Genomic DNA, 25,653 nt, shown 5'->3' with positions numbered 1-25,653 from the left:
CAGGTCCAGCAGCACCTGGGGTACTGGGTCCCTGTGGGACGCTGAGCAAGTACAGCCCCGTCCTCAAAAAGCCTGGCCCTGTGCTGGACAAAGGCCCTTAGGATGAAGCGGCATTTTCCCCTGTGGACACGGATGCCATGTCGTCCTGCTTTTTATCCTACTAAGTGGCCCTTTGGGGCCTGGTCCCAGCCTTCAAGGAGTAACAAGAAGACACCCAGCAGGAAAGAAGTGGGGGGTGGGGGGAGGAGAGAGAAGGAGAACAGATGCACCATCTCCCACATCCGTGCGGGATTTCCAAGTGATATTTTTAACATTTACTGAAATATCATGCACTGAAACCATGTTTTACAAACCATGAATCCCACAAAGAAAGGAGTCTTATTTGACTGTCACACCTCTGGAGTGTTTCACAAAACAGCAGTTACTCTCGCTAAATGTGATGCCTTCATATATTTTCTATCTTCCTTCTTTGCATTAAAGGAAACACCCTGGTCGCCACCCCCCAAGCTGATTCCATCGCCCAGTTGCAGGGGTCCTACCACCTGCAGCAGACTTGCCAGCCCTTCCCTGCTGCCTGAAAAGAGGCCCCGAGTGTCCTGGCCTTGTGACCACAGGGACTGCAGCTCCGGCCTGTCTAAATGTTCTTCTTCTGCCCGCCCCAGCCTCTGGAATCTGCTCAACACTGCCCCAGACAGACTCCTCCAAAGGGGTCCAGGCCAGGCTCACAGCTCCTGGGTTTGGCCGTACAAGGAAGTCCTGGGCAGGGAGGGCGGGGAGGACGGGGCAGACAAGGCCTCCTTGGCAGTACACACCATTTTACTCTGGTATGTCTTTTGGTGGAAAGTCACAGGCCCTCACTGAGTGACACCTCCATCCTGCTTCTCCCCCACCCCCGAAAAGAGTAAAGGGAACCACAGGTCTGGAGGGAGGAGAGGGTTGTGTATTAATTTCAGCACCTCACAGCCCAGTACTGCAGAGGCGACAGCCTGGGTCTGTCCTGGCCCCCAGGGTGAACAGCAGGGGTGTGGGGACAGCTCCGACTCCACACCCCCAGCGCGAGGACCCCAGGGGCAGCCCCGTGCAGTCTAGACGCTCAGGGCCCCTCCCCAGTCAGCACCTGCCCAGCTCTCCTCACCTGCTCTCCCCCCGCACCTGAGTTCTGCCCCCACCTGCCAGCTGCTTCTCCCCCAGCTCTCCCGATACCCTTCCTGGCCACCGCGCAACACAGTACCCACATCCTTCTTTCCTGTGGCCTCGGTCTAGAACATTCCCAGACCTTACCTGTCCCTCTAGTCGCAGGTCATATCACCACTCGTGGAAGCCGGTTTGAAGACTCTGACTCAGAGTCTAGAGACTCTGCTGAACACTCAAACACGCTGCCACACGTTATGGCCATCCATCCCGAGCTGTGGACCTGGTGCTGGCTCGGCGACGGTGGCAGAGATGGGGCATCAAAGACACAGCAGGTGAATAGGAGGCGGAGGATGCCAAGTCCCAGGAAAGGGGTGCAGGCCTGAGGCCGAGTCCTGGGGGAACGCCCCTGATCCCGCAAAAGAGGCGAGCGCATGGCTGGGAACAGAAGCAGGGTGGCAGCTGCCCCTGCTTCGCCTCCTGAAAGCTGGGGACGCAAAGGAAGCTTGTTTAATCACCTGGTGTGTGTGTGTGTGCGTGTGCACGTGTACCTTTGTCCACACATGCATTATAGCAATGCAGAGAACAAACAGGCGTCAGGGAACAACTGACTTGAAGGAGAGCTCAGGAGTCCATAAACACAGTCTAGAATCAGCCGCCTCCAGGGAAGGCTTCCAGGAGCACGTTTCATGGAAAGAAATCTGAGGACCCATGTGCTAATAAAATTGGAGTCATTTCTGGACCATCACCAGGACATAGCTAACGAGATGTGAAAACAAGCTCCAAATACAGGGCCTCATTTTCAAAATGGAGAGTGAAGGGCAGAACAAGAACAGCCAGAGGATGGCATGTTCTAGAAAGAGAGCTGCAGCCCCAGCTGTACCAGCCTCTCTCCAGAATGCTTGTGGTGCAGGGGAGGGTGGTCTGGATGATCGGCCCAGGGTCTTTGGGCAAAAGTGATGAATTGTTCTTCTCTCTCTCTCTCTCCCTCCCCACATTCTCCATTTCACATTTTGGTAGAAAATTCCCATCAGATAATCCATCATCCTTTGTACTCATTCCATTTATACAAACTGCCCTCTGGTCTGTACACCAGCTCTTAATTCTTCTGCCCACCTGGGAAGGCCCACACTGCTCATAAGAGATCCTGTTGTATTATTTCTATGACTCCAAAACACTAGAATTTAAGAAAAAGACTGTAAAACTCATTAAGGACCTGACAGAGAATCTCAGCATTTCCTTATTTTTTATCTATTTTATTTGGTTCCAGGTGCCAGGAAGCTCACAGCCCAACAAGCCCCCAGTATGGTAGCCACATTGAGTGTTAATACACATGCATATTCCATTTCATCACATAAACTTTCCACTTGCATCTGACTCACCTTACTTTGGTTGTGTCCTTTATTTTTTTTGGTTGCTTGACTTAAAAAAAAGAAAAAAAGTCTGAGAATAAGTTGAAAAAGACAGTTCCTGAACCCTCCACTGAGGTCAAAATCTTGGAGACAGAGTGGAAGACCAGTAGTCAAGCAGCCTGAGACCAGCACCTCCTGCACCAGAAGCGTGCAGCCAGTGGGGGACAAAGGTTTCTGTGTGCGGCTCCAGTGGAGAGTCTTGGGAAGTATTAATAAATGTGTTCTAGCCAAAGAGGCCGAGGTCAAGTGAGGCAATGACAGAATGGGCTCATTCCTTGCCCACCTGGGGGCTGGGTGTGAGGCCCACAGGGTGGGGGAGTGAGAGTGGGGATCCATTCGATTCCCTTCGTAGGAGAATCTGAGCCTCTGACCCACTGAGCAGGGCAGACCTTCATCCCCACATCCGCCCTGTGAGTGCTGGCATATTGAAGATGCTATTTTGTCAGTAACCCCCATAGCTAGAGAACTATCTTCCTGTGTCTAGTGACCAGTTACATTGTTTCCAGAATAATTTTGTCTTCCTTGCTAATAGCAGTCCTCCTTCAGGCTGTTTCCTGCCCTACTTATTGGGCCTAAACTCCAAGCCCACAGGTATTCTGAGTGAATCAGAACATGGCAGGGCAAGGTGCATCCCAGAAGGCGCTTCAAGTCCCGTGAATCAGTAATTCTGAGTTAGAATATGTTAAACACCATGGAACAGATTGCATGGGACTAACCAGGGTTTCCCAAATGTTCTTTCTTCCAGAATCTCTGGGACACAGGACACAGGAGGCACCAACCCAACGTAATGAAAATTAAAAAAAAAAAATTTGGATGCAGGAGAAACCTTGAGATTCATGCTTATTATCTGGTATTTTATTCTCCACAGAGCAAGTCTACATGCTAAGGTTCTCATTGTAACTGTGAGGGAAGGAGACCCAACGCTTTCTAAAGAGCACGAGCCCACAAACAGAAATCATTCCTGAAATGCTTGATCTTCTCTTCACTTACATTGACCATCATTATTTATGTTCTATTTTAAGGTTAATTCATGTAAAATCACAACCAAAAAACAAACAAAAAAATCCAACCTACAGAGGGTTTTAGGAGGAGGTATTAGGAAATAGCACCATAGAGTTTAGAAAAATATCAAAAAGAAGCAACCGAGTAATTGGTTTCAAAAGCTGTTTTATTGGCTGGTTGTTTGGACAGACAGTTGGTGACATTCAGAAGTTTCAGAGAAGCTGCAGTAGAGGAAAGAGGACTTCAGGGAGTCTGAGGGAGTTGGAAAGATGTGGAAGGGGGGGAGTGGCAATTTTAAACATTTTTGGCGGTTATCGTGGCACAGAAGCAGGGCAGCAGCTTGAGTGAGGGGCAAACTTAAGGAATGTTGTGATTTTGCTTTCTCTCTCTGGCTCTGTCTGTCTCTCTCTGTGTATCTCTGTCTCTGTCTGTCTGCCTCTGTCTCTCTCCCCCCATCTCTCATGTCTCTGTCTTTGCTGTGCAAACTCTTTCCACCTGATGATCCAATGACCCCAGAAAGGGTTCTTCCCATGGGCTCTGGCACTAAGGGCTGGGGTGGCAGTGCCTGGAGGGCCTTCATCCTATGCCCCTCGGTGACCTGGACAGAGGAAAGGAGAGAGCCTCCTAAGTGACCTGGAGAGCAGCTCCAGTGACCGGCTGCCCCCAGGGCCCTGGGGGATGAGGGTAGAGCAGGGCCATGGACTCCAGGGCAGGACTCAGATCACCTCACATGACGACAAGATCAGCCCCAACTGCTGCAGAAATGCCTCATGATTGTGGAAATATGACTCTAAGTGAATGGCCTATGCTGGTGAAAAGGTCTTATAGACAAAAGAATGATCTGCTCCTAAAGAGGATCAAAGGACCACGTAATCAGTGGAGACAGCAGGAGCTCTTAAAGTGATGCTCTCCAAACAGCATCACAGGGGAGGGGAGGGGTGTTCCCCCCAGACTCAGGACTAAGACCCCAGTGCTTCCTCGGGAACGGGCCCCCGGTCCCCATCTGGCCTGGGGTCAGCTTGGGCTCTAAGATAAGACAAGGTCCCAATGGTGAACGGTGAGCAGCCAGAGGGAGGCTGCTCGGGAGGACTCAGTTTTCTGCCGCTTGGACCTGTGACCAGACTCCATCCTCTGTCCTCGGCTGTGGCCTGGTCAGTCACCAGACTCATGAGTTCCCTAAACTGTATGCTACATTCAGGGTGTTGTGTGTGTGTATATATGCACATTCGGGTAGAGGAAGACATCTGTGTCTTATATGGGAATCTTAGAAGTTTTACACCCAAAAACGTTCAAAACTTGGGCTACGTGATGGCATTGCCAATCACACACGCATGGTCCATGAGTGCCTGTCTGCGAATTGCAAAAGCACTGTTGTTTATAGCTTTGGTTTTGGATATTTCAGCATGTTTGCCCTTGAATGCTGGCCATGAAGCACTTTGATTCTGATACAGAAGTAAGGGGGCTTTGAGAACTTGTCATCAAATTCAAATTCAAACATGTAAATACCATCAAGGACACAGGACTCTGTATAGACCATATGCAAATTGGTATTCAGATTTAGCATCTCACAACTAAAACATAGAATGAACATATTTAACCTGAATGTATGTACTAGTCAGGCTCCTCCAAAGAAGCAGAACCAGTGAGATATATATATATATATATATACATGGGGAGAGAGAAAGAGGACAAATTCACCCTTCCTCAGGCCCTCAGCAGGCTGGCTGAGCCTCACACCTCCATGTCAGGGAGGGGATCTGCTTCACTCAATTCACTGATTCAAATGTTAATCTCATTGGAAACATCCTCACCAGCCCATCCAGAGACAATGTTTTGCCAGCTATCTGGGCACCCGTGATCCAGCCTAGTTGACACATAAAATTAACCATCACATGGCACACTGCTAAAATCATCATAATTTCCTTTCCTAACTGGGAAATTCCTGTATAACTCATTTTTCAACAGACAGTCCTCTCTCCTATCCTCTGTTTTCTGAAATAACCACAATTACGGAAGTTCCTCTGAAAGAACAGGTCAGTTTCTTCTGTCTTATCAGCACCTGTGCTCTCCTGTTACGAGAGAAGTGTTGGAATTTTGAGGAAGTCTCCATGAATCAACTTTCACCAACACAGGAGAAGGAAATAGTTGTGCTGTGAGAGGGTCCAGTGCACATCACCGATGACGTTTCCTGGAGGGGTTAAAACTTTTAATGGCCACCTACTTTGCAGAAATAATGAGACGGGCTTTCTTTCCATTTTTTTTGGAAAGTGTTTAAATATTGACTTTAATTGGTTCAGGACAACATGATTTTGCGTCAAGGTCTTGGAGGGCATCCAACTTGTTAATATATAATTTAAAGTGTAGCTGCTAGATATAAAGCAGAATTATTTCTCAGTTTGGACAAAGACACTGAAAGACAACTGGCGGGTGGGGGGAGTTGAAGGCGGTGTTTCCTTGTTTAGCAAGCGGTTGCATTTGTTCTTGGGCTCTGTAAAGTCTAGGGAAGAAAGACAGCGAAGATGAGGCACCAGGAAAAGGGAAGATGGTTATGGAGCTGTGGTTGCAGATTAGCTCAAAGTCAGCTCAGGGCTTGGGACGGAAGGAAACTGTCAAGATGAGGGGTCAGATGAGACTTTGGACCCCGGCGGATACCTTGTTGCAGCTTCTGAGACAAGGAGTAGAGCGTCCAGCAAAGCCCTGGGACGATATTCCTGTGATGTAAATGGGTGCTCATATAAGCCAAAAAGCTCGGGGTAATTTTTTTAGGCAGCAATGGAGAACTAAGGCACGTGGCATGTCCTGTTGGAGGTAAACTGTACCCTCCACATGCCTTGCAATTCTCCCTCTTGTATCAGAGAAGCCTCTTCTAAGGCCGAAGTTAAAACAAACAAACAAACAACCCCACCACCAGTTGAAGAACTACTAAAATACATGTACTGCAAAAGAAAAAGAAGGGAGAGATGGCCACATCTTTCCATAGCTGCTGCAGCCATATGTATTTTACACCCTGATAGACTGAGCAATGGGTCAGAGCTCATGGGCCTAACTGGAAAGAATAAGGAATTACCTGTCTGAACCACAGTGCCGCCTCAGCTTTTGCAAAACAGACATAACCTTGGAGGTCTGACAACTCTAAATTTTATTGTTTTTAATGAAGTATAATATTTTATTCCAAAAACAATACTTGTTCATTGGAGAAAAAGACAATACCTATAATAAGAAGAAGAAATGAAATTAAAATATCTAAATTTATTTACATCTAAATTTACGCGTGCGCGCACACACACACACACACACAGACACACACACACACACAGGTTCAAGGTATTTCTGACCCTGCTTCTTCATTTATTAATATATCCTGAATATACTTCCATGTAAATGGATATTTATCTTCATAACCATACCAGCAATAGAAAACTACTCATATATTTGTATCAAAATTTACTTAACCCATTATTTGGACTCTTAGTTTGTATCTATTGTTTTCCATATGACAGACAACTCGATGACAAATGGCCAATCCTCTAAATTACAAAAGTATCAATTTTATAAGAAGATAAAGGCCTTTTGGCTAAAATAAAATTCAGTGTGCACCAACTTTGGAAAGTGTAGAATGCCCTAGAAAGGGATGGATGATTCTACAGCACAAATCCTGGGCCGGGAACACCTCTGGGCGGAGCTGCACAGCCTGGCGCCACTCTCCTGCACCGGGAGAGTGAAGGGCACCCTGGGGACACCTTCAAGATGCCCAGTATCTTCTCAGCATCACTTGCTCAGGCTCAACCCGTTAGAACAGGTGCTCTCAGGTTCTGCAGTCATCAGAATGCGTTGGAACTTGTTAAAAATACACCTTTTCTGGCAGCACTCCCAGAAACTGGACTTCCGTGGTTCTGGTGGAGAGCGAAAAACCAGGCCAGGCGATTCAGATGACCACGGGTGTTTAGAAGTTGCTCCATTACCTCCGGCCCAGGGCAGAGATCAGATCTCTGGCCTTGTCCACAACGGGTATTTGTTCATCTATTGCAATACATTTTTGATGCTCAGAGGGATGAACAGGAGGATAAGGCAAGAAAGAGCCCGGCTTAAGTGCGCGCACCCCCTCCCCCTCCTCTGTCCAGGGTGGCCCGCAGTAAACAGCTGTCAGCCGACCACAGGCTGCTCCGGGTGGACGGGACAGCCTTGACTTAACCTATTTTCCCTCTGTATCCACCTGACGCACATCCGTCGCGCAGGTAGTAGGGGATACTGTGCCGTCCCCACCAGGAACTGCTGATGCGGCTGCTTATGAAACTCTTTCCTGGGGATGACCCTACCCCAAGCTCAGCGCTGTGTGCGCCGCAAGACTGCGCCCGGAGAAGCATCCGTCCGCACATCCGCGGCTGGAAACCAGCCTAGATTAAGCTCCCGGAAGAGTCGGCTTCTTGTTCATCCATCACCCAATGGACTGGACGTGAGCGCCTCAGTCCCGGAGCTCCCAGCGGAGCTGCGAGCATCTGGCTGGCGACACAGGACACTGCGGTTTCCTTCGTAAGCACTCGGGTCTTATCGCCCCGCCAGGACTTTCCTGCCCTTCTCCCGCCCCTTCCATTCTCAGCACCCGGCCTGGCGCCAGGTGTCGCCAGGGTCCCCGCGCGTCCTCTACGGCCACGTTCCTTCTCCTCCTCATGCGGCCAGAGCCTCTCTGGGGACGGAACCGGCGCTTCGTAGTCGCCAGCCAGCGACGCCCACGTTCGCCCACCGACTGGAGGATCTGCTGGTGTGTCCTTCCTCCCTCACCTCAGGCCTGAGGAAAAGCTGGGGTGCCCGCGGCTCCGAACGCCGCCCCCAGAAGGAATCTTGCGGGAACGGGCGTGCGCCTGCGACGGTTCGGTCCCCCCAACTACCGCGGGCCCGGCGCTCCCACCTGCGGCGCTCCGCACCCCCCCCCCCCCGTTTACTGCGCTCCCCGCGCGTGATGCTGCCACGCTCCCACAACTACGGTGAGCCAGCCCACCTGTAGCGCCCCGCCTTCCCCCTACTCCCCCCACCTGCTGCGCTCCCCAAAGATGCTCCCACCCAGCTGCTGTGCTTTCCCCCTGCCTGCCGCACTTCCCCCTCTCGATGCTCCTCCCACCTTCGCTGCACACCCTCCTAGGGTGCTTTCCCCTCCCCCACCAGGGATGCTCCGCCCACCTGCGGTGATTTCCCCACCCACCTGCGGTGCTTCTCCTTCCCTCTGAGGTGCTTCCGGCTCGTAACGCTCCTCCCACCTGCGATGCAACCCCCCCCCAAGTGGTGCTCCCTCCAGGCCAAGCTCCCTGGCCCGCGCGGCTCCCTGAAAGCTGGCGCCCCCGATCCCGCCTGCCCCGCCTACCCGCGCCCCTGAGCCCGCCCTTGGCCGCCCATTGGCGCGCGCCGCGCGGGCGGGGCCGGCGGTTCCAGTGGCGGCGGCGCGGGAGGGGCGCAGTGCCTGCTGAGCACCCTCCCGAGCGCGATCTCCGGCCTGCTCGCCATGGGCGACCACGACGTCTCCCCGAACCCCAAGGGCTCCTTCCGAAAGTTCCTGGAGCAACTCTCCGGGGCCGGCAAAGCCATAGGCGTGCTGACCAGCGGCGGGGATGCCCAAGGTGCGCCACCGCCTCCCCGGGTCCCGGGCCGGAGGCGAAGGGAGGGGACTAGGGAGAAGGGATGTGGGGGTAACCGGGAGAAAGGATGGGGGTACCTGGGAGAAAGGATGGGGGTACCTGGGAGAAAGGATGGGGGTACCGGGGAGAAAGGATGGGGAGCAGGGACCAGAGAGAAAGGATGAGGCTCCAGGGAGAAGAGATGGGGGAAGCAAAGAGAAGAGAGGAAGAGAGCGGGTACCGGGGATAAGAGAAGGGTGGGGGAGAAGCCCCGCGCCCAGGAACCTCGGGGGTACCTTCCTGTGGCGGGAGCGGGTGCGGGCCGTGCAGCCTCAGAAGGAGTCACTGCGGAGTCGGTGGCGGGGGGGAGGGAGGGCTATGGCAGTAGGATCCCTTACCAGGAAGGTCAATTTTCCACCTTCACGTTTATTTTTTAAATTGCGACTGGCTACGGGGTCGCCTGGACCACGCTCGGTGGTCATTTCTCTTCCGAGTCGTAGGATGAAGCTGGACGCCCCTCCAAAGCTTGGCTACAGCGCGGCCACTTCCGATGCCGCGGCGCCCTCCCCAGCTCCGTCACCCACTCCCTACCCCCAATGTCTTGGAAAAATCCGCTGGGTCCCTGCGACGCGTCGGCAGCCTCGCGACCCCCGCGCGGCGCGGGCGGCGTCCCCGCTGCTGTCCGGCGGGACGCGGCGGGGGAGGCACGGGGGTCCCTGCCCGGGGTTGCCCGGCGGCCCGGCACCACCTCGCGTTTCCGCTGGGAAATTTTAAAAACGGTTCTCCTCCGCTCTAATCTCTTGTCCCCTTCCGGCTCGTCACCAAACTGAAAGCTGAAATGGGTCACTGGGCCCTCCCCGCCAGCCTCCCCTGGATGGGAAGGAACAGGAAGCGGGGACTCCGGGGCGTCACCAGCCCCGCAAGCGCGGACTCCAGCAACCGCCCCCCACCCCCAAGCGTGGAAGCTGATTTCGGGGAGAAGGGGACCCAGGCTCGGTACCCACGGACACACGAAGAGAATATTTCAATGTAAAGCGAGGGTGACACAGACGTGCCCCGGGTCCCTAGCGCTGGGCGCACATGGGGACGCAGGGGTTCCCAGACGCTGGGGTTTCCTGATCCCGGTGAATACCTGGGTGGGGCGACCCAACCGCTAGAAAGTAGCAGGGCTGTGCTCAGGCGGCTGCGTCCTTGGAGCCTGAGGATCGCAGGCCGGAGACGCCTCTCGAGCTAGGTTTTGGTTTTTATTTTACCTTCTTCCTCCTGTCCCGGATGAGTTGAAAGGCCCTGATGCCTCATTTTCACCACACACGGTGCAGGGATGCTTAAGTGTTGGGCCCGGCGCCCTCGCCTGCCGCCCACCCTGCCCGTGACCTTCCCTTCGCCCTTGAGCCGGGCGGGGCCTGGGGGGTGCGGCAGGTGGGGCGCTGAGGCTGCAGCCCCGCCCGCCGCGGGCGCGTACGTGATGCCTGGCCAGTCACCGCCCGTGCGCCCCGCGCCCTCGACCCTGGGCACCCCGCCTGCGGCGGGCAGGAGGCATGGGGGTCCCCGGCACGTGGGTCCCTTGGAAGCCCCCCCCTGTCCTACTGAAGGTGGCGCTCGCGACATCAGTCACTGTCGAAGCCCCACAAGCCTGCCTTTGCGTCAGCGCGAGGCAGGGCTAGTCTAATTTGGTATTCTAGTAAAGTGGCCCCTGGTATAAACATTGAAGAGAGAAAATGTTGTGATATAAACAAGGCTGGGGTTGGGGAAGTGGCAGAGTGAAATAGATGACATCGCCCAAGTTACTTAAATGATGTGCCGGAGGGGGTCTGGCGGGGTCGGGGTGGGGCTGAGAGAAGCTTCCCCGTCAAAGGGCTTCAAAAGCACGTGCCTCTGGAGAAGTGGGCTAGCCCAAATTAGGAAGCATCTTAAGTGACTCTTACCCCGGTCTTGGAAAGAGAATAAATTGTTGGCACAGGAAGAGGAACTGGTCTCTTAACCCTCCAGGCTTCAAGGTCAGAGTTTCAAGGTCATTTTAGAATTAAGGTGCTCTGTCTGTTGAAAAAAATATAGGTCACTCTTTTGAGTTCCTGTCCAAAAGTCTTCTCAACTACCTGGTAGCTGGTGCAAAGGCAACTGAGGTAATGATGCAATAGACAGAACCAGCATTTTTTCTGCTACTGATACTTAACCTGCTACTTATCTCTGCAACTTGTGAGCAGTTATGAATAATAGAGGTCAGTAAGTCCACACCTCTTCTTGTCAGTGGAAAAGATACTTTGAGAATCAAAATTATATGAGAACGTGGCTTGGTCAGTGTATTGTCAGGTTAATGGGAGATCGCCTGATGCTCTGAACTGACACATCTGGGCCGTCCCTGGAGAGCCGACCATGGCCGGGCATCTGGGCATTTTCCCTCAGGCAGAGCTGAGGCTGTAGTCTCCATTTCTTCTTGGACTTCATGCCAAGAGCCACCTCCTCTTTTGATCCTACCTGAGACGTGACTGAACAGTTGAATGCATTTCTTTCCAAGAAAGTTCACCTTAAGATGTGCACCCAGGGGCCGGTCTCGGCAGGCAGCAGCAGACTTACAGCCCCTTGGAGGAGGTTATTCCTAGAGATGCTGTCATTTATACCCCTATCCTTTTACCATCTTATCTTGACTCTAAATGGTATCAGTGCTTGATTTTCCCTGGGATAAGAGAGTTTTGCTTGCAGCTAATAAAGACCAAGGAGAATAATCACAAGTCTTAATTTCAGGATAGTTTTCTAATCAGATGTGAAATTATGGTAAAATTTCATGTTGAGATGACTATAGCTTCTAGTTATTGAGCTCACTTGATGTTCTAGGAGCTTTATGGTTCTTATCTCCAGGCCTGATTACCTGGCTCCAAGACACACACATCTTCATTTAAGAGGTGACAAGAGAGGCTCAAGGGGAGAGAAGTAACCTCATTAAGGTGGCAGGCTTATAGGTGGCCCATGGTAGGATTTAAATGAAGTTCTGTGAGGTCTCAACCCCAAACACTTTTCAGTAAGCCCTGCTTTTACAGTTGTAACAACTAATTAATACTCAGAGGAGCAAAGCCTGGTTTGCTCAAAAGTATGCAGATGACTTTTTTTCATAACACCAGAATTTTATCTGGTAAGGCAGGTGGCATTTTCTTTCCATTTTTCAGATTAAAAAATCAAGAAGTATTTAAATAATTTGCCCCAAATCAAATATTTTTTTAATCAAATTAGAGACAAAAACCTTAAAATCTTTTAAAAACTCAAGTGGAATTTAAGATTGTGCTTTACAAATTACATTGGAAAACAGGACCACTGTGTGAAATTCCTCATACTAAAAATACATAAACTATTTAATTGGTATAAAATGCCTTAATGATTTCTTCACTAAGTTAATGAAGAGGTAAATTATAATCATCTAAAACAAATAATGAACCTAAAATTTCAGATAGATATTTAAACATGAGACAATAGCTACCCTACTTACTAGTCAAAAGAAATGGAAGATATTACATAGCTTATACAGATGATTTTTACACAGCTTTGATAACAGAAAACGCGTTTGTACAGTAAGAGCATTGGGGTGGCTAAATTGATGTAACACCTGATACCAAAGTGATGAAATGCTTGTTTTCCAGTGGAATTTGTGTAATATGATTATTGAACAAAATGAAAATCCCCCAGCTATATTCCTGAATCCCCCAGCCCTGGCCATTAAGGAAGACTATTTCTAAGACTAATTATTGTTTTTTTCATTCTTTGGGTTGCTTCCATTGTCACAAGGAATGTCTGCAAGTTTAAATTGATTTTCACTTTAACTAAAAATAAGTGCCAGGTCACTGGACAGACTTACCATGACTAGGTATCCACCCCCAAGCAACACTATGTCATACGCCAAAAATGACTCATTGCCTTAGACACAAATTGAGGGCTTCTGGAGGGCCTGGCGCAGCTGAGAATGCACAGAAATGGACCCAGAGGGTAGTCTGAACAGGAAAGCTGCGTCCTGTTTGGCCTGTGGCAAAGTAAGCATGAAGACATTGTTTGCAGAAAGCTCATATAGATGGAGTCTGTATAAGCCTTTCCACTAATAGGAAGAATTAGCCATAGGAAAGAATCAAATAATGCCATTTGCAGCAACATGGATGGACCTAGAGAGTAGCATACTAAGTACAGTAAGTCAGACAGAAAAAGACAAATATCATATGATATCACTCATATGCGGAATTAATTTTTTTTTAAAAATGACATAAATGAACTTATTTGCAAAACAGAAACAGACTCAGATTTAGAAAACAAACTTATGGTGACCAAAGGGGAAACGTGGAGGCGGGGGGAGGGATAAATTAGGAGTTTGGGATTAACACACTACTATATATAAAATAGAGAACCAACAGGAACCTGCTGTATAGCACGGGGAACTCTACTCAATACTCTGTAATAACCTATATGGGAAAAGAATCTGAAAAAGAACGGATATATGTATATGTATAACTGATACACTTTTCTGTACACCTGAAACTAACACAACATTGTAAATCAACTATACTCCAATAAAATTAAAAAAAAAAAGAGTGACTAACATCGAGTGAACATTTGCTTAGCAGTAGGCACTAATGCTTCCACACAGTGGCTCATCTGCTTCACGCACGAGCAAGTGAGCTTTGAGATGAACTGGCCAGGCTACAGGCTGCAGTGAGAAGGGGTGGCCCAGGACATATGTCCATTCACCAGGGTGTGCCTCAGCACAGTACGGGGCACTCGGCAGGTACTCAGATGTTTGCTGAATGTCTCCCTCCTGGGATCTCACTGAGTGTGGACCACTTCCTTCTGCGAAATGGTGGGCGACTAGACGTTCTGGCTGTCTTTTCTCATGAAGTCTTTTTTTTTAATATGCTTTATAAAAATTAATTAACTTATTATTTACTTTTGGTTGAATTGGGTCTTTGTTGCTGTGCGTGGGCTTTCTCTAGTTGCAGCGAGCGGGGGCTACTCTTCGTTACGGTGCACGGGCTTCTCATTGCAGTGGCTTCTCTTGTTGTGGAGCACAGGCTCTAAGTGCGTGGGCTTCAATGGTTGTGGCGCTTGGGCTTTGTTGTTCCGAGGCATGTGGGATCTTCCCAGACCAGGGCTCGAACCCGTGTCCCCTGCATTGGCAGGTGGGTTTTTAACCACTGTGCCACCAGGGAAGCTCTCTCATGAAGTCATTTTAACTATTTAAACCTTCACTAATCAAAAGCACTCATTTTTTTTCTTTTTTTTGGCTCCGCCGAGTGGCTTGCAGGATCTCAGTTCCCTGAGCAGGGATTGAACCCGGGCCAGGGCAGTGAAAGCCTGGAATCCTAACCACTAGGCCACCAGGGAACTCCCACACAAAAGCATTCTTTTATCTGCAGAGCTGTATCTGGGAACAACTAATGTCTCCACATAAGAACTTAAAAACCGTCCTCAGAAATGTGAAGTACTAGTCAACCAGAGCTGGATGCTGGTTGGTTCTCCCCTGAACACGTGTTTCTTGAACACAGCATCTGGGCCCTGCTTGGGTGGGTTCCTTCCATGCCCACCCAAAACTTTGAGGGACTGAGAGCCCAGTAAGATGAGAACAGTGGGCATCTCACCTCACACAGCTCTGGGGCCCTTCCTGCCCTGGCTCTGAGCACTTACATTCTGTAATGGGAACTTTCCCACTGACAATGTAATCATTAATTTAGCAAAAATTATTGGGTCCAGGAGGCCGTGCACTAGAATGTTAGTGTTCACTCCATGGGTACCGTGGAAAATCCATGCAATTGCACCCTTTTCTAGGAGTGCAAATAGCGTTGTGTGACACACTTAGATGACCTTTAGAAACTAGACATTTTGTCATCTTAACCAAAAAAGCATGTTTCCCCTCGGTTCCAGAAAACGGAAAGCTTTGATACAGGACTCAAACCTTTTATCCGGGAGAATTGGGGCTGTGTGAACACGGATCTGATGGGGTGCCAGGAGCAGTTACAGTAGAAATATGGGGATAGGGTAGTGACATGTTACAGGCAGACATAAGGGCACAGATGTATACCCGCCATGACTGCAATCATGTTGGAAGGTGTCTTTGCGTATGTTAAGAAAAGAGCTGAGTCACCTTTTCGAGTTATTCTTTGCAGCGAGCTCTGTATGGTGGTGCATTTTATTTGTGAGAAAGCACCTTCCGAGGCCCCGGTTTCCTCCCACCCTCTCTTCCGCATGTCTTCACCACCGCACGCTTAGGGTGTTGGGAATCACAGACGTTGTGCTGTCAGGACAAGAGGCAGCATAGTGCGTGGCAGAGTGGCGTCCTGAGCACGAAGGGACTTCCTTACAGGGTCTGGCTCTGCTCTCCAGTCCTGGTGGGACAGGGCCTGCAATTGTTGGTTTGCAACACGAAGTGGAATCACACAATCCCTGTCTTCTCCCCCCTCTTTTTTTCTCCCCTTCCCCTGCCCCTAAGACAACCTTGAGTCTCAAGCAGGACCTGCTGGAGAGAAAAGGCAGCACTACTCAGGCCCAGGGAGGCCCTGCTGCCCCCGAGGGCCCTCAGCTTCCTTCTTTATCCTGGATGCAGACAGCTGCCTGAGGATCTGGCTGAGATGTAGATTCTGATTCTGTGGGTCCAGGGAAGGCCTGGCAGTCACACCCGCAGCGACGGGTCCCTGTGGTCGGCCGAGGACCTTGCTGGAGTCCTGGGTCCAGGTGGCGGTTCAGACCATCTGATGTTTCCTGTGATGGTTTTCTGGTGAGGATTCTGACGGGGAGATCAGTGAATGGAGGCCTCTTGTGTAAAGGTGTGAGCAAGTGGTCGGGCCAGGGTTCTTTTGATTACAAGTGTTGAAGGCTGGCCAGGGGGACCTCGAGCTGCCATCCCTCCTTATTTTTTCAGCTCTGGTCGAATATTCTCAGGCTTTGTTTTTTCTCTCGTTAAATCGTCCCCCAGATGAGTGACGGCCTCCTCGGCCTGCCTTAGGCTGACGGTGGAGCCCCTTCTCCCAGGGACGGCCCCCCCACCTGCCATGTGAGGGGGAAGGAATGACCAGCAGGAAATAGCCAGGAGCAGGCAGGGCTGGGAGAGAGCGGCTGGGCCAGTGTGGGGGGCGGGGCCGGGGCTGGGGGGGCCACGGGGAGGACTTTGGATTTACCTTGTGTGACCTGGAAGCCACCTGGGTGCCAGCTGCTTCTGATGAGGGCGGCTTTGTGGAGAGAGGAGGGGAGGGCTGTGGAGGGGGCCCCAGTGTCCTGAGGAGCCAGACTGGGCCGTGGAGGGTGAGCTGGGGGTGGGCTGTGTCAGTGGAGCCTCAGGCTGGAGCTGGTCCACGCAGCAGGAAGAAAGGCCGAGCGAGGAGCCCAGATGGGGACAGGCAGGCTTGCAGAAGGACATTCTTGACACAATGTTCATACCAGTGAATAGTGGGAAAACCAGTGGAAAATCATCACAGGGAATGAGCTGCATTAGGATCCCGGATGGAATATGCATCGCTTCGCGCTGGTAGGTGTGGCAAGATAGACATGCGTTGTTGGGGGTTAAAAGCAGGTTCAAGATGGAGGGAAATGGCAGAGACGAGGCTTATGTGTGATTGTGTAATTTTAAACTAGTCACCACCGTTTGGAAATGTAACAGAAACAGGTGAAATTAATTTAAGCCTCTGTTTTATTCAGTCCAATGTTTCAACCCATTGTCAATACAAAGGTGATTAATAAGCTGTTTCACATTCTTTTTTCCATCTTGAGCCTTTGAAATCCAGCGTGTGTCTGCCCCAGTGCGTGTTGGTGTGGTCGGTGGGGATCCCAGTGGATGGGGGTCTAGAGGGAGGGGTGTGTGAGGCGCTCAGGTTCAGACGGTCCCTCCTGCGTGTTCATGTCACAGTCAGGGGCCATGCAGGGGACCTCTGGCAGTGGTCTGGTGCCTGCAGTGGCCCTGGGCCTGCTGTGGTCCTCCTTCCCAGACGTCCAGATGGCCACTTGGCCAGCCTCCATCACCGTCTTCCATTCTCTCCCAAATGGCACGTCTCAAGGCTGCTGCTGCCCCTCTGCACACCCCCATGGCAACCCCCAGCCCTGCTCTGCTTTCCTTCTTTCTCCTGCACCTCTGGGTGAAATGTGTGTGTGTGTTGTGTGTTGTTTACTGGCTGCAACAAGCCCCACCAGGGCCACGACCTTCCCCTCTTCTGTCACTGCATCGCCCGGCAGTGCCAGCAGAGAAAAGACACCCCATCCGTGTGTCCTGGATGGACGGACGGATGAATAAATGAATGATTGAACCCGCTCAGAGATTTATGTCACTGACATCTAAGACAAGACTAGGTGATTTGGACACTTCAGGATGATGAGAAACCCCCGGTTGGTAACTGATTCACAGGGGATCCAGCATCCCGACACTTTCTCCTGAGGACGTTTTTTCCCCTCCCACACCTGAATTATTAAACAAGGAAGCTTTATGGAGAACGTCAGTAGCAAGAGCAAGATAAGGTGCGCTTTAAGTTTGTTTTCTGACCTATGCTAACATCCTTGCTTTGGTACAAAGGTGAAAACTCCATATAGTCAGGGAGAAACCAGTAAGAGGATTAAGCACCAGATCTTATTTTTCAAAAGGGAATTTAAATATTGAAATTAGTCAGGGAGTGGTTATGGGCACTGAGAAATATGCAGGGGAAACAGCTCCACACAGTCATAAAGGGCTAAGTAAGGAGGTTTATTAGACTCTTCAGACCACATAGGAAGTAAAACAAAGCCCCAGTTATTTTATTGGTATCAACACAGTCCTTGTTTTTAACAAATTACTTGAAGTTTAAATTTTATCAGAGGGACTTCCGTGGTGGCGCAGTGATTAAGAATCCGCCTGTGAGGACAGGAATAAAGACACAGACATAGAGCATGGACTTGAGGACACAGGGAGGGGTAAGGGTAAGCTGGGACGAAGTGAGAGAGTGGCATGGACATATATATACTACCAAGCGGAGAATAGATAGCTAGTGGGAAGCAGCCGCATAGCACAGGGAGATCAGCTCAAGTGCTTTGCGACCACCTAGACGGGTGGGATAAGGAGGGTGGGAGGGAGATGCAAGAGGGAGGGGATATGGGGATATAAGTATACGTAGAGCTGATTCATTTTGTTATACAGCAGAAACTAACACAACATTGTAAAGCAATTATACTCCAATAAAGATGCTAAAAAAAAAAAAAGAAGCCGCCTGCCAGTGCAGGGGACACAGGTTTGAGCCCTGGTCCAGGAAGATCCCACATGCCACGGAACAGCTAAGCCCGTGTGCCACAACTACTAAGCCTGCACTCTACAGCCTGTGAACGACAACTACTGAGCCCGCCTGCCACAAATACTGAAGCCCATGCTCCACAACAAGAGAAGCCACTGCAATGAGAAGCCTGCGCACCGCGATGAAGAGTAGGCCCCGCTCACCGCAGCTAGGGAAAGCTCGCGTGCAGCAATGAAGACCCAACACAGCCAAAAATAAATAAATAAATAAATTTAAATAAATAAACGTTACCAGAACAGAATCTCAGGAAACCTTTGGGTCCACGGCCTCCCTGACCTCAAGGAAGAAGTTATCCTAATGACTATCTTACGTGCATGATGCTTTAGTAAGAACCTATTTGAGAATATGTCACATCAAGAAAGCAATAAGTCTCTTCTTTCTAGCGCACCTAAAGTAATTTTCTCACATTTTCCACCTAGCTGCTCCTTGGTTCTTTCAAGATTTGTTTATTTTTGGTTCCTGTAGCAAGTCTGCACATTCCCTGAGGACGAGGGTTTTAATTTTTGCAAGTGATGAAGAGGATACTTTCCAAATACTAAGATTCTTTCTTGGTGGCAGGATGATGGTTTCCCATGGAAACAATTAGGGAAGTTGTTTGAACTCCAGAGCCTGGCTGCCAAAACAAAACCAAAAACAAAAGGAAGGAACTCAACTATGTCTGAACGTTTATTGAAAACAGCAGCTGGAGTTGCCCTGTGCTCTCTGTGGACAGTCCAAGACAGGACAGCATCCAACAGAACCAGAAAATCGGCACTGCTCACCCACAAGGCCCTCAGACCCCAAATCATATGTCTGAATCCCAGTTGCGTGTGTCAAAGAAGCTGTCGGTGAAAATTGGCCTTTCCTGTGTCCTTGGCTTCTGTCCTCTGGGCCCTTCCTTGAAGGCACCCACCTGTGGGCCCAGCACCAGATAGCAGCTCTGTCCTGTCCTTCCCAAATTCAAGTGGAGAGCCGGCCCTCCGCAAACAATTACGCAAGAACTGGGGCCCCATGGGCATTGTTTTCTCCAAGTTTCCTTCCTACTAGAGGGAATTATAACGGCTTTTAAGTTAAAATAAAAGGAAGAGTAGGGTTTACACTCCAGCTTTGCCTTTTACAAGTTTTGTTCCCTCGGCTGTTAATTTATCCACTTAGAGCCCGACTTCCTCATCTCTCAGGAGGACCCAGGCCCCGCAGGCTTTCTGGGAGCATCAGGTCAGGTGCTCAGAGCACTCAGCCCTGGTTACCCTGGTTACCACTGAGCTGTTACCACAGCTCCTCTCAGGCCCCAGTCAGAAGGCGGCCAGCTCCGGGCTGCACGGGAAAGGCAGCAGGTGTAGCCAAGTTACCTTAACGACCCTGGAATAAAAGCCTTGGGGGGTTAGCGCTGAGGCTCAGACGCGCGGAGCCCACTCTCCGGGGAACTTGGGAGAAATACGGTGCTCAGGACCCTCCCTGACCTGGGACCCCCCCCCCCCCAACCCCCATCCCAGGCCTGCTGCGGGCTGAGGGGGGACCAGCCCCGAGCGGAGAGGCCGCTTTCCCAGGTGAGTCCAGCTCAACCCCACGGGGCAGGGGAGGAGTTCAGGCCCCAGGCCTGCTGTGAAGGTGGTCAGAACTTTCAGGCAGGGGTCACCCTGGGCATGTTTTTCTTCCACATGGGGACCCCTGGGGTCACCTCTCGATAGTGTCCCACTTGTCGTTCCTTCTGCCATTTTTCTCCACTTGCACATTCTAAAATCCCCCAACTCCTCTTTATTCATGCCTTTATGAAAGCCTCCCCACCCCCCCACCCGCCAGAAATGAGGTCTTCAGGAGCACGTGGGGGAGGGCGGGGGCCAGGGAGCCGGCGTTAACTCGTGCGCTTGCGTCCTGGTGATGGAGGGTTGGTAGGGCTCCAGCGTTTGGTGGTCAGTCTCTCGATTCAGGGGCCACAGAATAAAGTCCTAGAATCGCGGGGTCTGTGGGAAGGGGCCGAGAGGAGCTCGTTTATCCGTTCGGTTAAGGCCTGAGAGCTGAGGCTGCCTGCATGAGATGCAGGTGTGTCGCCCAGGTGGGTGTAGTGAAGGCCGGTGAGGAAAGGCCGGTGGGGAAGCCTTCCTGGAGGTGAAGGAGACCCGTCCCTCCTGGAGGTTGAGCGAGGACCCCTCCGGGACGTGGTGGCAGTTCTGGGGGAGCTGCAGTCCTGACGTGTAGATGGGGCATCCAGGTGGGACTGAGCAGGTAGGAAGAGCCCGGGGGGCTGGAGATCTCACCTGAAGAGCTTGGTTTTATGAGCGCAGGCCCTGAGGAATCCAGGGAGGAACCTGGGCGTTTTTGAGTTTGAGAAAGAGAATGCTGATGTTACCATAGAAAACATCTCAAAAAAGTGTGAGATTACAGCTAGCACAAGGGGAGTGCGTCTACAGGGTGTATGCACTGCGCTCCAAAGGGGCGGGCATGGGAAAGCAAGACACGGCCTCATCTGTGTTTGTTTTTTTAACCGTGTTTTTCAGAGTTCTAGATTTTAGAGCAAAACTGAGGCGAAGTTCCAGAGATTCCCCTCTATCTTCTGCCCCCACCCATGCAGACCCACCCCCACCCTATCAACATCCCCACCAGATGGTGCATTTGTTATAACTGATGACCCTACATGGACACGTCATCCTCACCCAGAGTCCATAGTTGATATTTTAGGGTTCACTCTTGGTGTTGCCCGTTCTATGGGTTTGGACAAATGTATAACGAGGTGTATGCATTATTATAACGTCATACAGAGCAGTTTCACTGCACTAAAAATCCTCTGTGCCCCACCTGTTCATCCCCCCAACCCCCACTGACTTTTTTTTTTACTGTCTCCACAGCTTTGCCTTTTCCGACATATGTAATTTTTTTAATAAGAATATATTTATAAATTACTTGTATAATAACAAAAGAGGAAAAGCTGCTTTACTCATTCTGGCCATAACGTGAATAATGTTAGAGGGAGATGGTGGATTCAGGGGAAGTTTGGGGAGGGAAATGTCAGTTTTATGGGCAAGGAGCTGTGGAGGGTATCAGGAGTATCCAGCTTGTGCGAGAGTGAAAAGTTTTGCTAATCTGAGTGAGAGAATACAGGGAACGGAGGCGAAGATGACGCAGGTGAAATGATTTATTGCATCTTGAAATGCTGAGTTTGAGGGTATGAGAGACAGCCAGCAATGAATCAGTAGGTCATTAAAATCCTTCGTGTAATAAACTAGGTTTGAACATGAAGTGGTGAGACTACCAAATACATAATGTCTACCTGTGCGTAGATGTTAGATATACATTTAACATGGATTTATTTCCAGCTTTTCCGGCTCTGTGAACACTGTAACCTTGCAAAATTGTCACCTTTCAGAGGCAACGATCTCATTCCAGATTTCCAAACTGGCTCAATGTAATTTGTAAATTTGTAACCATCCTCTGAGCAGGTTTACCATCCAAATACATACAAATTTAACCTCCTTGTCTGTGGAGTATATTCCCTGGGACCCAAGGTGCCTTCGTTTGTTTATTTACTTACCAGAAGTACCACTTACTGTATGGTCCATGTTCTCCAACACCTTTAGTCCTGAAGTTTGTTCCCAAAATTTAAATTTACGAAGGAGGCAGATTGGAACTATTGGCCCAGGAGCAGTTAGGCTGGATGCCCAGGTGCTGCATATTCTGAGGCTCAGGACTGCATCCCTAACGAGAGGAATGATCCTCCCTTCTCACTGCTCTCCTGATGGCCTTGTTCATCAGCTGATATGATGATAGAGGGTTTTACAGATGTGAAATCCTGACCTGTTCACGTAGGTCTAGACTTATGGTCCATCGCACAGTTGGCTGCCCCAAAATGGGGCTTCAGTGGAAAGCAGAATGGAGTGTGGCAGTTTTATACAAGGATACATTGCACTTTTAACTTCCTTCAAGGCCCTCTGGGGAAGTGTGGAAATGGCCTAGATTTATCTTGATTAGGTATTATTTATAGTATACTGGTTTAATTGGATCTTTCTTTTAATAAAATTGCATGATTTATATTTAAGGCCACTGACTAAATTACTTTCTTTTACGCTAGTAGCTGGTAATAATTTTTCATCTCCTCCCCAGACCAATGGCCTTTTCAGGCCTATTTTCTTTGAAATTGGCTACCTATAAACAAACATCTCTCCTCTGTTGTTTTGCAATTGGATGGAAATCAACCTACGGATTCACACCAAATTGAGGTCGCTCATATTCCGAGTGTGTTTACAGCGATGTTCTAAACCAACAGTGCTCCAGCCTCTGTTCATCTGTGGACTAGGCCACAACATGCTGGTCCCTGCCTTGTACTTTTTTCTCTTCTCCCTGCACTAATCCTGGAGGTTTGTGTTGTGACCACTTTTCATAGGGGCCGTCCGAGAGGTTACACGGTTTTCCCACCATCACAGCTAATTAAATAGCATCACTAGATTCTCCCCAGCCTCCTCAGTAACTACTGTCCCTATTCCTTTGCAGGTATGAATGCTGCTGTCCGAGCTGTCGTGCGCATGGGAATATACGTGGGGGCCAAAGTGTACTTTATCTACGAGGTCAGTGTCACGTCCCCTTCCCGCTTTCTCTCTCAGGAATTGCTGCCTCGTACTCACTTGGGGGCCTCACGCGTGCCTGGGGCTGCTGACTGCAGGCAAGAGGCAGCAGGTGACGGGCAAACTTGGGTACCAATAGGGGAGCCCAGGTACCAGGAGAGGTTACACCCCCGGTCTAGATGCACGTCTGTGAGATTTGTATTAGGGAACAAGGGGAGAAAGGTTATGAAACGGGGCTCAAAATGCCATTTTGATATCCACCTAGTGTTCTTGTAGGATTAATGATATCAAACTGGTTGTATTTATTTGCAGTTCTCGTTCCTTACAGAAGTGATATAGTCACTAAAACTGGGGCCTGAATTTGAATAAACATTAAGCTGAATGGGGGGGAGAGTGGCCACTTTGGGCTTTTCATCATTAATGTAAAACCCAGACCACCTCCCTGGTATCTCTTTATGCCTTAACTTCAAAATGAAGCATCTGAAAGCAAACAGATGGCCCATTATCTCCTGCTTTTGAGGTCCTGGCAGCTTAGAAGTTGTGTTTGGAGGGAAGGCACCCATACAGCTTGGACCACATGATTGATTTCAAAAACTATTAGAAAAAATAACATTTAGTTTTTAAATTTATAAAACAATAAAGCTTAAAAATGGAAATAAGGGAATGGTTTTTTTAATTGCTTAATTCTTCCAAAATCACTGTTAGTGTTTTATTCTGATTCTTCCCAGTGTAATACATGTGAAATACTGGAAGGAAATATATACATTATTAGCACCATAGCAAATGTATTTTGTATACTATGTTTTTTACCTGCCAGTATGTTATGACAATTTTGTATGTGTTAACGTACATTCCACAACTATCGCGTAAATGTCTGTGTAAAATTCCATCAACCTGATGTCTCATCATTTACCTGACCCCTCAGCTACTTGATCCTTGCATTCCTATGCCACCGGCAACATTTAGGTCACTGCCCATTTTTCAACTATCCTAACACAGCAAGCTCTAGGTTAATATTTGAAGCTGTTCTGTGCTTTGTATCGTTGCTGTGATCCCAGGATACGGCATCTGCCGAGTTAAAAGGGGTGGTCGTCCTAAGGGGTCTCAGTGTGTCTTGCCAAAGTGATTTCTTTGTTCCATCCCAGGCCCACAGGTGGCACCAACCCTGCCAGTTCTGTGTGTGCGGCCCACCTTGCTGAGAGCTGGCCGGGGCTCCAGAGTCTGTTTACTGAGTCATTTTCTCTACTTGAGAAGTAACTGCTCACAGGTTTTGCTCGTTGGTCCAAATGACCATGTGTTTATCGTTTGCAGGAAAGGTGTTTTTTCCTGGGCTTAGGTTTGCTTTTTATCTTTTTATTTATTTATTTATCTTTATTCAAACAGAAAGTCACAAAAATTATAATCATCCTCATCAGTTCACTCAGTCCCATTAATTAATAATTATTTTTTCATGTTGATCTTTTGTTAGCACTTTTATGAAATCATCTAATGGAAAACCATTAGAGTTCTGAAAATGCTTATTCGTTCAGTTCAGCAGTATAGTCAGTTACCAGAAACCTGTACTTGTCAGAGTCTTTTCCATGAATTCCTTGAAGATGAAACCCTCTTATAGGAACATTTTTGCGAAAGCATCAGAGTGCACCCAGAACTGTCTGTAAATGACAAAAGCCTTAAAAATGACCACGGTTAAAGATTTGATGAAAGTTCATAATAATGCAATTGATGAGGAAATTTAGTTTTCTGAGATATACAAATTTATTTCTGAGATATACATTTTAAAGTAATAACTAGAATTATGACTTATAACATTATACCAAAACATATACGATTTTTAGAAATTTCAGGTAATGTCTGAAACATTTATATTAACATATATTAACATATTTCCATAGAAATAACCCAAAGAAAGTTTAGTATTAGTTGTTCTTTTTGTTTTTTTATACTGCAGGTTCTTATTAGTCATCAATTTTATACACATCAGTGTATACATGTCAATCCCAATCGCCAATTCAGCACACCATCATCCCCACCCCACCGCAGTTTTCCCCCCTTGGTGTCCATACATTCACTACATCTGTGTCTCAACTTCTGCCCAGCAAACCAGTTCATCTATACCATTTTTCTAGCTTCCACATACATGAGTTAATATACGATATTTGTTTTTCTCTTTCTGACTTCACTCTGTATGACGGTCTCTAGAGCCACCACGTCTCAACAAATGACTCAATTTCGTTCCTTTTTATGGCTGAGTAATATTCCATTGTATATATGTACCACATCTTCTTTATTCATTTGTCTGTTGATGGGCATTTAGGTTGCTTCCATGACCTGGCTATTGTAAATAGTGCTGCAATGGAACGTCAGGGTGCGTGTGTCTTTTTGAATTCTGGTTTCCTCTGGGTATATGCTCCGTAGTGGGATTGCTGGATCATATGGTAATTCTATTTTTAGTTTTTTAAGGAAACTCCATACTGTTCTCCATAGTGGCTGTATCAGTTTACATTCCTACCAACAGTGCAAGAGGGTTCCCTTTTCTCCACACCCTCTCCAGCATTTGTTGTTTGTAGATTTTCTGATGATGCCCGTTCTAACTGCTGTGAGGAGAGACCTCATTGTACTTTTGATTTGCATTTCTCTAATAATTAGTGATGTTGAGCAGCTTTTCATGTGCTTCTTGGCCACCTGTATGTCTTTTTTG

At 49.0% G+C, this 25,653-nt stretch overlaps 1 protein-coding gene across 1 annotated transcript in view; it reads left to right on the top strand.

Annotated features, from left to right (window-relative positions):
• The first annotated feature begins 8,886 nt into the window (after positions 1 to 8,886).
• Positions 8,887 to 25,653, top strand: part of PFKP (phosphofructokinase, platelet) — a 90,709-nt gene continuing 73,942 nt past the window's right edge. The window contains exons 1-2 of the mRNA XM_029236742.1: positions 8,887 to 9,154; positions 22,885 to 22,958. Coding sequence (XP_029092575.1) covers positions 9,040 to 9,154; positions 22,885 to 22,958 — 189 coding nt within the window. The 5' untranslated portion in view covers positions 8,887 to 9,039. The remainder of the gene's footprint in view (positions 9,155 to 22,884; positions 22,959 to 25,653) is intronic.

Source organism: Monodon monoceros, unplaced genomic scaffold (genome assembly GCF_005190385.1).
Source record: "Monodon monoceros isolate NGI ecotype Baffin Bay Population unplaced genomic scaffold, NGI_Narwhal_1 Super_Scaffold_21, whole genome shotgun sequence".
NCBI classification, from domain to species: domain Eukaryota; kingdom Metazoa; phylum Chordata; class Mammalia; order Artiodactyla; family Monodontidae; genus Monodon; species Monodon monoceros.
This window is presented reverse-complemented; position numbering and strand designations above follow the sequence as displayed.